Below are 14,905 nucleotides of genomic sequence, written 5' to 3'. Positions count from 1 at the left end.
CTTTGCGTTAAAACCCGAGCAAAGAACAACACTTGAAGCCTTCATATCTAAAAAAGATGTTATCGCTGTCTTACCGACTGGATTCGCTCTGGATTCGCTCTGCATACGTCATCTCCTTCATCGCTCTGATTGGTTTTAGGTCTATCCAATTGCGCCCAGAGGCATTTGAACGAGGTCCGTCGGTGACGCCCCTTTAGAAACGAGACGTCTAATAGGCTTTGCCAGACCCTAACTCAGTTTCAACTGAAAAGGGTCTGGTTTTAACCAGGCTAGCCAAATGTATTAAACATCATAAACATGCCTTTTTAGGCAAGAACCAGACATGGGTGTCATGTAGGCTAAAAAGAAAAAGAAAAACATTTATGGGACTGAATTTGTATTTAGCGTGATTACAATTTAATATAAACATCAGAAATGTATAATTATATAACGTTTCCTTTCCAAGATTATTCAAACGGTGAATAAATTATTTATAGAAAGTGACATTATTATCACTAATATTGATCTATCACCAGTTTAAGCACTCTCAAATAAAAAAACTATCGTTATAATCACTGAAGCTGTATAAACTATGAAATTAATCTCTTACTTTCTACATAAATCTGTGCTTTGTTGTTTATCATGAGAGAATTCTCAAGAGTCTGGAATTCAGTCAGCAAACACGCACACGCTCAACAAAACTGATATGTTTCAGTGATGACTCAACTGAACGCTTCTGTTTTGCCATTGCATTCCTAAGTTCAACAGTTATGTGTGTGATTGGTTAAGATGAGCAACACTGTAAAAACGCCTAAAATGAAATACGGTGCAACATGAGCAGATCTTAATTTAATGCCGCAATCGACACTGTCTATTCATATTCACTTTGTTAGCAACAGACGTAATAGATTATATTTTTTTGTGCAGGGGCATTTTTGTCCAATTAAGTAGAATTTTTGCCCCAAGTCCCTGTGGCCAGGGGAAGGCTAAGCATTCCCCAGCCTTACACATGCTCCACCTATGGTTACGAGCTTCATCACTTTGTCTGTCACACCACTCTGTCCCCCTTTTGAGCTTGAACTGATGGTAAAACTGATGGTCTTTATATTTATTTTGAAAGGATGAAGATCTTGGTTATGGAAAGAGATGTTACATTTCCGCCAAGTGCTTGTGGTGTTCAGCCAATCACAATGCCCTGGTTCAGTTGGCCAATCAGAGCAGACTGCACTTGTCGAAAGGAGGGACTTTGTAGAAAATGACCCATTTGAGAGAGGAGAGGCATAGATGACCTATAATATTGTTCAGTATTTGAAAAATAATGTGTTTTTGAATATTAAAGCATGTCAACATATTTCAATTTAGCGTTAATTTATATTTTAATTCAGTTTCAGTTTTAGTCATTTTAATACTTCAGGTTAAAATTATTTAATTTCAGTTAGTTGCCAAGACAACATTTCTAATTTGTGTTACATTTTTTAAATTATCTAAAATTCATGTTTATTTTATTTCCCCTTTATTTAAATTAACAGAATCAATTTGTAATAGTTTCATTTTAGCATATCTGAGTGCACAATCAGAGAATTCTGGCACAAATAAAAGCCTGAATGCAGAACAGGTGCGTGCGACAAAAACAGGCAATGAGGAAATTCTGCAAATGGCTGGATGAAGAGAGTGCCGTGCACTGATGTTTCTCAGCATCTAATAAGGTTCTGTAAGTAGCTCAGAGTCGGAGTCCAGTATAATAAACACATGAGACTTGATGTTTGCTCATTATTGATGTGCTGTTACCATAGCGACAGCAAGCAAGAGGAAAAGCTGAATGTTTCAAAGGCTATGAAACAAACTTGAAGAATAGAGGGAATAGACTGATAAAACATGAACTGGTTAAAATCATAATTTTGTTTTAACACACCTTACAATATAATAGTGGGAAAAAAAATTTAATGCAAAGATTTAACTACTTTTTTTTCAATTACAAGTGTATTATAAAAAAAGCAGTTAAATTTATTAGCAATAATTAGTAGAATAAATATTTCCTCCAATAGGTAATAAAGGTTATTAGCCTAATTGGAGGTCATTTGCAGTTGCCAAGCAACTTGGCACTTTAATATAGAAGATGTGTGATTATAGTCAAGAAGCTTTGAACACAGCACATCCAATCAGAATTTAGAATCAAAACATATATATGTTGTTTATATATATATAATAGTGCTTTTATGCTAATTTTAAATATGTCATACTGTCATCAGTTACAACATGAGATTAAAATAATGTAATTGTGTAGACTAAAAAACCGAAAGCACTTTGGGTGGAGGGTTTTATAATACAGTCAGCATGAATACCAGAAAAGCTTTGAGACTTCCAAATACTGTTCTGAATTCACTTCTGAGAATTCCCGTTCAAACATGCACACTGTTACCACAAACTGAGAGAGACCACTATGATTAGACATACTTATTTCAGTCATGGACACTTTATATGGATTACAGCAGGGCCACAGTGATAGATGCAATTTCCATTATGTAAATGCAACCCTTTAAAGGAACCCAGCATCTCCATGGTGATCGTCGAATAGAGTGTGTATCTTTCCTGTGTGTGTGTGTGTGTGTGTGTGTGTGTGTGTGTGTGTGTGTGTGTGTGTGTGTGTTGAAGTTGATTTCACACTCTAGCAGGACGAATCATATTCCACCCACACATGCACACACACACACACACACACACGTTCTAAACGAGTTCTTTAGTGGCGAGTGTACGTACATGCTTAGGAACAGATATATAAACCACAGGGTGTTCGAAAATTCTTCCTATAAGGGGAAATCTCATCACTATGGAAACCACTGCACAGTCTGGAGCGCTGGCTGTGAGGGAAACTAGTTGGAAGTCCCTTCGTTTCCTGTGAAAAATACCCAGCAATGTCCATAAAATCTGTGTTTTCAGAGGTGTATAAAGACATTTCTTAATGAACTGTTATGTTTTTATTACCTTAGATTGAGCAATTATATACACCACGGGTCCCCTTACATGGAAGTTGCCACCATGTTTCTACAGTAGCCCTAAATAGACAAACTGCTCTACAGAGTGCGTTTTGTCACTTTGTTGTTCTTGCGAATAAAACACTGACATAATGATGAACAAGTACATTAACATTCGCAATAACGTAAATTTATTGAATAATAAAGTAAATATAATTCCTTGATTTACCTTTGTAAAGAAATCTAATTGAAAATTAAGCTATGTTTTACTCAACCCCGTAGCATCCTAGTTTTACATGACTTTGTTCTTTCAGATGAATCCAGTCAGGGTTATATAAAACATTGTCTTTGATCTTTCAAGCTATTTAATGGCACTCAGTGGGTGTTGCAGTGCATTGGCCATAAAGAAGTTAAATAAAAAGCGCCCATCCTTAGTAAAAAGTGTCTCACACAGCTCAGCTTGTGAACAAAGGCCTCCTATAGTGAATCAGTGCATTTTTGTAAGAAAAATAACCATATTTAAATGTCATAATCTGATGCGCTGCAACGCCTGCTGAGTGCCATTAAACTTTTTCAATGAGTAAATTATGGGCTAATTTTCATTTTTGGGTAAACAAACCCTTTCAGTATATTTTTTCTGTGGGAAAAAATATATTTATTCTGGAACAAACAAGTGACGGCCTTACGTGAGTCACTGAATCATTTATACAAATGCTTTGTTACATTTTTTAAACCTCTAGTAAATAGAATGTTATTTTATTAAGTAGCCTAATGTTCAGGTTTTGTAAATCACTGAAAAAGCATTCAATGTGTTTGAACCATCTCTGGAGCACAGACTAAAAAAAAGAGGCCATATTGAGATGTTAACCAGTACTGACTCCCACTCATTTGTCATGATGAGATGATGTACTGTACTTACACAGATATATGACAAAGCTATGCTGCCTCACATGGCTCAGCCTTAAAAGCTCTTATTGGATGGCACACAATTACTTCCCTCTGTATGAGAAGGCAAGAGAAAGTGGAAATCAAACTGTCAGATAATTAATGCAGGCATTTCTGTTATGTAGCTGCAGCCAGGGAAAAAAAGTGCTTTTAATAGAAGGGTGTCAACCCTGAGCTGGGAGGGGATGAAAGTGTGAGCTGCTTTATACTGCACCTCACTGAAGACGCCTTCAAACACAGCCACTTTCAACTGCCACAGGAAATTTTTCATCTTTCTTTCTTGTTTCCTTTCTTTCAAATTTGCTTTTCTGCAATTTCATGCATTGTCCAACTTGCAAATTTTTTTGCAAGTTTTTGGACACTAAAAAAAATTATTTCTTATAGACTTCATTAGAAACTGTAACATAATACATGCTTTGATATTAATTATAACTGATCAGTTGACCTTTGTTTATGTAAGCGATCTAAGCAATTCAAATCAAACCATCTTTTAAAGAAAAGTGGTCTTTTTACCTTGGTGGGAAATATGAGGTAGGGTGGTCCTTATTGGGGGAATTTTTTTTTTTTTTTTGTACTGGAAATGTTAACGTCTCACCACCTCATTTGTTTCTCCACTAGATGTAATGTATGCAAAATACCATCCAGATAATTTGTCATTTAGGGTATACTCAAAGAATGTATCTTTTTATCAACAGGTTCTTCAAGATCTGATTGCTAATATTAGCGAAGGTTTTGTTTACTGATAAAGTTGTCACCTAATTATTAAAGTGACATGACATGTGGCCAAGTATGGTGACCCATACTCAGAGTTAGTGCTCTGCATTTATCCCATTCAAAGTGCACACAAACAGCAGTGAACACACACCCGGAACAGTGGGCAGCCATTTTTGCTGCAGCACCCGGGGACTTGCTCAAGCACACCTCAGTTGTGGTACTGAAGGTGGGAGAAAACGCTGTACATTCACTTCCCCCACCTACAATCCCAGTACGAGACTCGAATCCACAACTTTTGGGTTACAGGTCCGACTCTCTAACCATTAGGCCACGACTTCCACGATAATAAAAGACCTCCTTCGAGTCCGAGTCAAACCAGCGACCTAAGGATGGTTAGAGAGTTGGACTTGTAACCCAAAGGTAATGGGTTCGAGTATCAGTACCGGCAGGAAATGTAGGTGGGAAAGTGTATCTACACCACTCTCTTCCACCTTCAGTAACCACAAGTGAGGTCTTCGCGAAAGGTATCAAACCCCCAGTTGCTCCCTGGGTGGGTGCTGCAGCGAATGGCTACCTACTGCTACGGGTGTGTATTCACTACTCACTGTTGTGTGTGTGCAGTTGGATGGGTTAAATGCAGAGCACAAATTCTGAGTATGTGTTACCATACTTGGAAACAATGGAAGAACCCTCGTAACTTCTTTGTTTTTATTGATCTCCACCAGGACTTCTTAAATGAATATTCTGGTTCCTGTGCAAACAATGCAAATACATAAAAGAGGTGTTGCGCTTATCCAAGAGTACAACGGACTCCTCTCAAAGACCAAATGAGGAAGAACAAACACAGGACATTATGCAGATTGTCAGAGAGCACTTTCACTTTCTTCACTTGTACAGTAATTTCACTTTTTAATGTTCTGCTTCTATGTGTGCGACTGAAGGACATGTCGAATTGTCATCACGATCTAGATCCTTACGCAAATTTTCAAAGATCAGTTCTCATCAGCAGCATGGTAATTCAATTTTATTTATTTTTTTCAAGATTTTATTTTTGGCATTTGATGCCTTTCGATAGGACAGTAAGTGGACAGGAAGCAAAGTGGGAGAGAGAGAGGAGGACAGGATTGGGAAAGGTCCGTGAGCTGGGACTCGAACTACGGTTTACTAATGGACTTGTATAATTACTCATTACATGCTGTTATGGTCATTAAGAGAGAATTTCAATTTTGTTGAGCACACCCCAAATGTAATCCAATCTCAAATTTGGTTTGTTTCCATTTTTCATGAACAGGTGAGAGCAGAAGATTTTAAAAGTCCAAAAATACGTTTTTTTTTTTCTTCTCCAAAACTTCATGCGATAATACAAATGTGAAACATTTCTCACATTAAGCCACTTAAATAGCAATATGAGGAACAAAATCACGGTGAGTAATAGAAAAAAAAAATGTTAAATACAGTTTCATGGTTTTTATTTATTTATTCATTTCAAGCAAATAGTGTAATAGGTCAGTAAGAAATATTTATGACAAGCAAATGTCCTCATTTCTTGACATGGCAGGTGTGGGATAAAGTTTATTTTGGAACCTGCCTTCAAATCATTCACAGTTTCTAATGCTCTTTTTCTGTCCCGTGCCTTTTCTCAGCAGTGTAGCACTAAAGCCTTTCCCAGGCTGCTGTGTGACAGCCGGATCAGAGCAAGCACTCCTGTGTCAACCCCACTGTGTCAGATAAGAAAAACAGCAGGTCTTTTTAATTGAAAAGGGATCGAATCACCCGGTTAGCGGAGGATAGTCGAACAGCTTGTATGTACTGACAAGAAACAAGGATTTAAACACACACAGCTATTGATTATGATCACGTAATTTATTTAGATAGACTTCACACACTCCCAAACCAGACTGGGGGATGTGCAAGAAGATATAAGCATAAATAGGGTCCTTACTGTGTTCATGGATACTGATATTTCTAGGGGTTTATGTCTGTATGTTTCTTAGGTAGAGTGTTTATTGAAGCACAAATGCACTGAAGCGAGTTCCAGCACTGGAAGTGCTTCCAAAACCAGGGACACAACCACAGTGGATATCAATCAATGCTCCCGAATGAAATTTTGTCAGCTTGCATGCAAACAAATGTTTTGAGAAACTGCGCAGAAAACAAAATTACTCATCAGAAAATATAATTTTTATTAAGATAAATATGTGAGACAAATACATAACACACATTTATATGCACAATATAGTGAGTTGAAGATGATTGTGCTAGCGCTTTAGAAGATACACTTTGTATCCCATTAATTTGATAATTAATCTTTAAGAAATGCCAAGGAGCTGCAGACTCTTTAACCATATTTATCTGTAACTAATCTCTTTTATATTTTGTGTAATGTCAGCAAACATGCTCCTGATATGTCTTCCAAAGTTGACCAGCACATCTGCTTTCTTGATTCCGATATATGCATATAAATATGACTCATACATCCACTAAATTAGATTGTGAGGCCCTGTGCTAACACAAAGCTTTCATGTTAAAACGCTGGGGTGTTTTATCATTCAGTCTAGCCTATTTGTAGTTTTTAGGTGAGCAAGCAATTATGGTAAAATCAGAACCTGCTATATAAAACATTTATAGTTATAGATAGCTCTTAACCTGTCATTAATCATGGCACCTTAACATAAAATATGTTACTTCAACAATTCTTGAGAACATATTACTCAGTGGCTATCACTTTGAAGTCGGGACATGAAAAACAACCAAGCCAAATTAATACAATAGTACGAGTGCCATCAGGGCTTTTAATGTTATCAGATATTGTGAGTGGGTTGATTCTCATCTGAAAAAGAAAGCCGGTATAAAAACAGCATCTTGCCAGAAGAAGAGTCTCATTAGCTGCATCTCATAACAAGGTGGCACGTCTTGTTGTTTTTTAATTGGACAAGCCTTTTAACACAAACCATTTGCTGTATCTGTTCTGGAGCTGTCATACTTCAGTAACAAGATCATTCTGACTCATGCCTAACCAGCAGCAGAGGGGAAATGTCAGGTTTAGAGAGTAAATGTTTTGTGAACCAACAAGACCCGTGTAGTCTTTACCAGAGACCAAAGACCTATTCTGATCTGTATCGCATAATAGATCACAACATTTACTGTGTTCTTCACATGCTTTATGTTAAATAAAAGGAAATAGGAATAGGAAGTGTGTCCAAATGGCATAGTATGTGGTCTAGCTTAAATACAGCTGATGAATACAGTACATTCTCTCAGGCTGCTTTCAAAAAGAGACACTAAACTGTATAGGAAAGATGGAAATGATAAAGCAGTGCCTGTAAATTCATAGTGCCATCTAGGGGTTTTTATGTCTGAGAAATAAATGGAATGGCGCCTGAAAGACCAATTGTTAACACACAACAGTCATCTTGGGAAAAAAATATGGAAAATGGGAAATTTCGAGAGATGTGAGTATTTAAATAAGTTTAAATAGAAAATTATAGATTACATATGAAAGACTGACCCAGTTAAAAGACAAAATTCACATATATTCTAAAAGACAAAACCCATGGGATGCGTACTTTACAAACAGGGAACAACATTTTCCAGTTTTTCAATAAACATACACTGCAAATGAAGTAATAGATCATAAGTGCTACGGTATCAAGGAATGAGTTTTAAAAAATGCTTCTTTAATGAATAAGAAACTAAAACATGTGTGACCATCAAAGTACAGAATGTTCTCATGTGGTTCTCATAAGAAAAAAAAAATGTTAACTGAATCTTTTAAAGATAATTTCTTCAACAAGAAACATTTTTGAAATATTACTTAGCAACAGCCCACTGAATACTGAACACAATCCTTGAATATAAGTGATCCACTTAATAAAGGCTTCATTTATTCATGATCATCTTATAAAGTTCTGTGCTGATTAAATCTTACGTAGTGATGGTGAAAAAAGAGATAAAAAAAGAAAAACTAAAAGAGGTTTCTCATGCACTGAACATTTCTGACCATTTCTAGCTCAACAGGCTACCCACATTAACAATAGCAAACATGTTTATACATGTGTTATCAACTATATTTTACCCAGCCCTATGATGCTCAGTGACCACAAAAAAATCCTACAAAATAAAATACTGGATGTTTAATAGCATACATTTTGTCAGCATTACTGACTACTGAAAGTCTCCTGAATGTGTTATGCAAGTAGTTTATTCAGATATATTGGTGCTCTTGTAGCCTCTCTTTATACAGTATATATATATATATATATATATATATATATATATATATATATATATATATTCATGGAATTCATGGAATTAGTAAAAAATAAACATTAAGACCTTTGGGACACAACAAATTAAATAACCACTTTTGCATCTCACAATAACTTATTATAATAATAATGCAATTATAACACTACTGTATGTGAAGCACTCAATATGGGACAAATTTGCACATCTGTCACTACATTCTGTTCTATCCTACTTATGCAAAACAATTACTTGAAGCCCTACAGGTGTTTCGAAAAAAGCCGATGGGTGTTTTAGCAGAAAAAGACATAGTTTAAAGGTGTATTATCCGAGGTGGTCTTTAGCTGTACCAAAACATAGAAACCAGTATGTGTGAGAGGCTAAAAAATATAAATGAAAAATTAAATAAATATATAAAGCTGCGCAAAATACTGAAAAGCCAAAGGTGATAGGTCATAACTTGGTCAAAATCTTGGTGAAATTCAACAACATAAATAATGTTTGTAATGTATTATTATTCTAAAAAATATATATTCTTGATAATGTCAAAAAATATATGGTTCCTGTGCCAAAAATGATAGTATTTAAAGCATTTTCTTTACCGAAAACGGGGGAAATTACCCAAAGAAAATGGAATGGTTTAGCAGCTTCCGATGATGACAGCTCGTTCTCATCTCCGTTACTGTGGAAACCAACTTCACATCCTACTATACGTGAATTACAACCAATAGCCACTCTAAAACTTCAGCATTCAAACTATTCATTCCAAATGACAAAATCTGCTTTTGTTCAAAATGCATAAAAACGAATCTCAGTATAAACTAATCTACGCAATCACATGTATTTATAAAATAAATAAATAAATAAATAAATATGGCATAACTTACAGCAGTTAGTTACAGCAAAACTGTTAGCTACTTCCAGATTGTCGATGTGAGGCGTCAGTCTAAAATCAGCCGTTCCGAACTGAACCATTCCGATCCGAAATGCGCTGTACTCCTGATCAGCTCCCCTCGGAAACAAGCCCCCTGTACCACAAACACAAAATATATGTTACAATTGCACAGTTCACATCATTTAAAACGTTAATTTAACAAAAAGGACGCCCATACTAAACATACCAATTTGAACACTAGGAGACCCTCCAGTTGTCAACCCGCATAAAAGGCAAATGAGACAAATCGATAAATTCTTAAACTGTTGCATCTCCACGACAGTGTGTGTTCACCCACTGTATGAAGGAAATATCTGTCGGTAATACAGTTGAATCAAATCCGTAACATGTTGAGGCGTTGCTGGAGAAAGAGCGCGGCTGCTGTCTGCAGGTGGTTCCTCTATCGCAGACTCCTGCCTCAGTCCCGCTTCTGGAGGAATAATGCAGATCTCTCCCCCCCCCCCCCCCCCTCTAGTCGCGCGCCTTCCTATGAGTTGATACCTTCACTAACATACAGGAACACTGCACATATAAACACTACGAATTACAACGAGACACTCAGGCTACTATAAGGGCACGGAGGTGATTAAAATTGGAAATCATTTCAAAGAACTACTTCAGGTTTCTATTTCTTTACTTTTTTCCAAACCTACCACATAGCCATGAGAGGCTAATGGGATCTTGTCTGTTTTCTCTCCACCACTCTGACTTTTATTTAGCTGACTAAAAATTCAAATATCAATAACATTAACCTTCATTGCATTTCAAATAAATAAAGGTTAATAAAGGTTGTGCCAAGCTTATGTCTATAAGCTATGGGCAGTTAAACCACCTAGTCATTTTTTTTAAGCCCAACAAAAATATATTGAAAAAAAAAATTGCTAAAAGCTCAGATACTGAAAATGTGTTCATCACAGAAAGTTGTATTTAAGATGTTTTTTTTTTTTTTATCAATTTCATTTTACAACTTTAAATCGGTTCTTGAAAATGGACTTTTATGAATCTAAGATTAAAATTATAAAAGGGGTTTCTTGGTCAGATAGATTTTCTGTTCATTTTACCCCTTTAATCAAAGGGGAACAGTTATAAATAAATGTATTTATTATTTATTTTTATTTTTTTTATGGTCATACAAATTATACTAGTTTTACCATCCATATAAGCTAAATATAAAGCATATCTTCATGGTATTGCACGATATATTCAAAATAAAATTAGATTTTTTTGCAAGCTCTATTTAATATGTCGGAACTTGAGTCATTAACACCATCCACCTCACTCGCCACAGACATTACTGGGCTTCCTAAATTTTGTCCACATTTGAGATGTTGCATTGATTTCAGGACCATGGACAGGTCCCACTCACCTCCTCAACGCAAATGACATGAAAACTGAGCTGTACATGCAGCCTTGTTTTTTAATTAATTAACTTATTTTTTATTTCTCTGGATTTTCACATCTATGATGAAACAAAAGCAATTAAAATTTCATGAACATTTTGTATTACATAGCTTTGAACAACTTGATAACATTTTTTAACTGTGCGTGCACTCATTTGTGTGATAGATAGATAGATAGATAGATAGATAGATAGATAGATAGATAGATAGATAGATAGATAGATAGATAGATAGATAGATAGATAGATAGATAGATAGATAGATAGATAGATGAATGTACTAATACTGCTCACAGGTATCTCATTGAATTTTGGAAATGTTCTGTCTCCTCCTCTCCCTTTAGCACAGACCATAAGCGACACATTAATCATCATCTCTTACATCTCCCCAACCGCCATGTCCCAGTTTCATTCCCATCAGCCCATGCCCCATACTGCATGAGCTGCTATAACAAAATCCCAGGCTGGACGTCTTTCAGAGTTAAATTGCAAATATAAAAATTGGGCTCACTGAAGTGATAAATGAAAAATTTAATATTTCAAAATAAAAAAATGACAATGTGTTTTTCTAAAGAGAGGTGAAGATAACCATAACCCACTTTTAATCATTCAGGCTCAGGTAACAAGTCTCACTTCACAAGCATATTTTAACTGTGTTTAGTATGGATATTATACCCTTTATATGCAATTTTTGAAATTACACAGGTATGTGCTAAACACAATTTTCTGAAAACAGTGTGGCTGAATAGATCTTTGCAGTCAATACATACAATGTATGAAGACGTCACTTCCTGTTTGTTGTTGGCGGCTGTACTGCGTTTGAGCTCCGTCACTATATTCTTTTCATTGACTATTTTTAACTCAAAAATCAATTGTATACATCATCGTTTCCGTTTATATAACGTGTGAATATATCCTCTATTGTATTCTACAACAAAAACAATCAGAGCGCCTCGCTATCACTAGTTTTATTTTGATCTCCCGGGTCCGCTATTAGCTTTTAGCCCATTAGCATCAGCGGCGTGGTTGCAGCTAACTGCGCTAACATTGCTAATACTCTATTCACACACATTACCACTGCTGTACTCACTGTTACTTGCTTTAATGGCGGATGAATGTCTCCACTCTGTGCAGCTCGAGCTCGAGGCCGTGGGAAAGCAGATTCGCGACCTGGAGGTGAGGCAGGCCCAGCTGAGAGAGCGGAGAACCGCGCTGGAATCATCCCGGGCTGACGCTCACAAGTCCGGGGTAAGTATACAGCGATCTGTTAACAGTCCCACCACGTCTACTCCGTGTGTTTCTCTGCACAGGCCCGGTGCACCCAGGACGCGATCTTCCCAGATGTCCTTCACTGCGACGCCGGGACACCACGGACCCTGGGTGCATCCACAGCGGAGGACGCGAGCCGGGTCCCGGGCGACGACTTCTCCCCCTCCTGCCTTCGACATCTCCATCCGGAACCGCTTCGCTCCCCTCCGCGAGACAGGACGCGACGCTGTGATCATCGGAGACTCCATCGTCCGACACGTAAGTGCTACGTTAGCCGAAGGTAAAGTGCACACTCATTGTTTGCCTGGTGCTCGTGTTCTCGATGTTTCTGCGCAGATACCCGCGATCCTGAAGGTCGACGAGAGCCCCAGAGCGGTCGTGCTTCACGCCGGGGTTAACGACACCACGCTGCGGCAGACGGAGACGCTGAAGAGGGATTTCAGCAGCCTGATCGAGACGGTTCGCAGCACGACGCCCGCGGCGACGATCGTCGTGTCAGGACCACTGCCCACGTATCGACGAGGACACGAAAGGTTCAGTAGACTTTTTGCTTTAAATGAATGGTTGTTGTCATGGTGTAAAGAACAGAAACTGCTATTTGTTAATAACTGGAATCTTTTCTGGGAGCGTCCTAGGCTGTTTCGCGCTGATGGATTACACCCCAGCAGAATCGGAGCGGAGCTGCTCTCTGACAACATCTCCAGGACACTTCGCTCCATGTGACTAGTAAGACAATTCTCTAATAACTATTATGATGAGTTTTGTTCCACCCGCTTAAATGATAAAAGTACTTGTGCTGTAAAAACTATTAAGACTGTGTCTGTTCCCCGAATAGTGAGGTCAAAATATAATGTAGGATCTAGAAAAAATCTTATCCTAATTAAACCAGAAAAATGTAAAGTAAATGAACAAAAACAATTTTTAAAGTTTGGGCTCATAAATATTAGATCACTCACACCCAAAGCAGTTATTGTAAATGAAATGATCACAGAAAATAGTTTTGATGTACTCTGCTTGACTGAAACCTGGCTAAAACCAAATGATTATTTTGGTCTAAATGAGTCTACTCCACCAAACTACTGTTATAAGCATGAGCCCCGTCAGACTGGTCGTGGAGGAGGTGTTGCAACAATATATAGTGATATTCTCAATGTTACCCAGAAAACAGGATACAGGTTTAACTCTTTTGAAATACTTCTGCTAAATGTTACACTGTCAGACATGCAAAAGAAATCTAATGTATCTCTTGCTCTGGCTACTGTGTATAGACCACCAGGGCCGTATACAGAATTCCTAAAAGAATTTGCAGATTTCCTCTCAGACCTTCTAGTTACAGTTGATAAGGCGCTAATCATGGGAGATTTTAATATTCACGTTGATAATGCAAATGATACATTAGGACTTGCGTTTACTGACCTAATAAACTCCTTTGGAGTCAAGCAAAATGTCACCGGGCCCACTCATCGTTTTAATCATACACTAGATCTAATTATATCGCATGGAATCGATCTTACTGCTATAGATATTGTACCCCAATGTGATGATATTACAGACCATTTCCTTGTATCGTGCATGCTGCGTATAACTGATATTAACTATATGTCTCAGCGTTACCGTCTGGGCAGAACTATTGTTCCAGCCACCAAAGACAGATTCGCAAATAACCTGCCTGATCTATCTCAACTGCTATTTGTACCCAAAAATACACATGAATTAGACGAAATTACTGACAACATGGGCACTATTTTCTCTAATACATTAGAAGCTGTTGCCCCCATCAAATTGAAAAAGGTTAGAGAAAAACGTACTGTGCCATGGTATAACAGTAATACTCACTCTCTCAAGAAAGTAACTCGTAGTCTTGAACGCAAATGGAGAAAAACTAACTTGGAAGTTTTTAAAATTGCATGGAAAAACAGTATGTCCAGCTATAGACAGGCTCTAAAAACTGCTAGGGCAGAGCATATCCACAAACTCATTGAAAATAACCAAAACAATCCAAGGTTTTTATTTAGCACAGTGGCTAAATTAACAAATTACCAGACGCCACCTGATTCAAATATTCCACCAACGTTAAATAGTAATGACTTTATGAATTTCTTCACTGATAAAATAGATAACATTAGAAATGCAATAGCGAATGTAGATTCTACAGCGTCTAACACTTCAGTTTCATCCATCGCACCCAAAAATAAACTGCAGTGCTTTACAAATACAGGACAGGAAAAGCTAAATAAACTTATCACTGTATCTAAACCAACAACATGTTTATTAGATCCTGTACCCACTAAATTACTAAAAGAGCTGTTACCTGTAGCCGAAGAACCGCTTCTCAATATCATTAACTCGTCGTTATCTTTAGGTCACGTCCCAAAACCATTCAAGCTGGCGGTTATCAAGCCTCTTATTAAGAAACCAAAACTAGATCCTAGTGTACTGGCAAATTAT

The 14,905-nt window shown here is 37.2% G+C and overlaps 1 protein-coding gene and 1 long non-coding RNA gene across 7 annotated transcripts in view; one reads left to right on the top strand and one right to left on the bottom strand.

Annotated features, from left to right (window-relative positions):
• LOC132113691 (glutamate receptor 2-like) overlaps positions 1–10,231 on the bottom strand; it is a 33,424-nt gene extending 23,193 nt beyond the window's left edge. For 2 of the 6 annotated variants that reach the window (XR_009425196.1, XM_059521609.1), the window contains exons 1-2: positions 9,977–10,231; positions 9,743–9,883 (exon numbers count right to left, since the gene is read on the bottom strand). Coding sequence is in view for 5 of the 6 variants with exons in the window: in XM_059521609.1 (XP_059377592.1) it covers positions 9,743–9,883; positions 9,977–10,061 (226 nt within the window). In the remaining variant the exon portion in view is untranslated. The remainder of the gene's footprint in view (positions 1–9,742; positions 9,884–9,976) is intronic. The other 4 variants (XM_059521610.1, XM_059521608.1, XM_059521607.1 and 1 more) reach the window with 3 other exon arrangements.
• LOC132114224 (uncharacterized) overlaps positions 1–14,905 on the top strand; it is a 534,277-nt gene that overhangs the window by 65,907 nt on the left and 453,465 nt on the right. The gene's annotated exons all lie outside the window — the stretch shown is intronic.

Source organism: Carassius carassius, chromosome 33 (genome assembly GCF_963082965.1).
Source record: "Carassius carassius chromosome 33, fCarCar2.1, whole genome shotgun sequence".
Taxonomy (NCBI): domain Eukaryota; kingdom Metazoa; phylum Chordata; class Actinopteri; order Cypriniformes; family Cyprinidae; genus Carassius; species Carassius carassius.
Note: the sequence above shows the minus strand (reverse complement) of the source record. Positions and strands in the feature narration are given on the sequence as shown.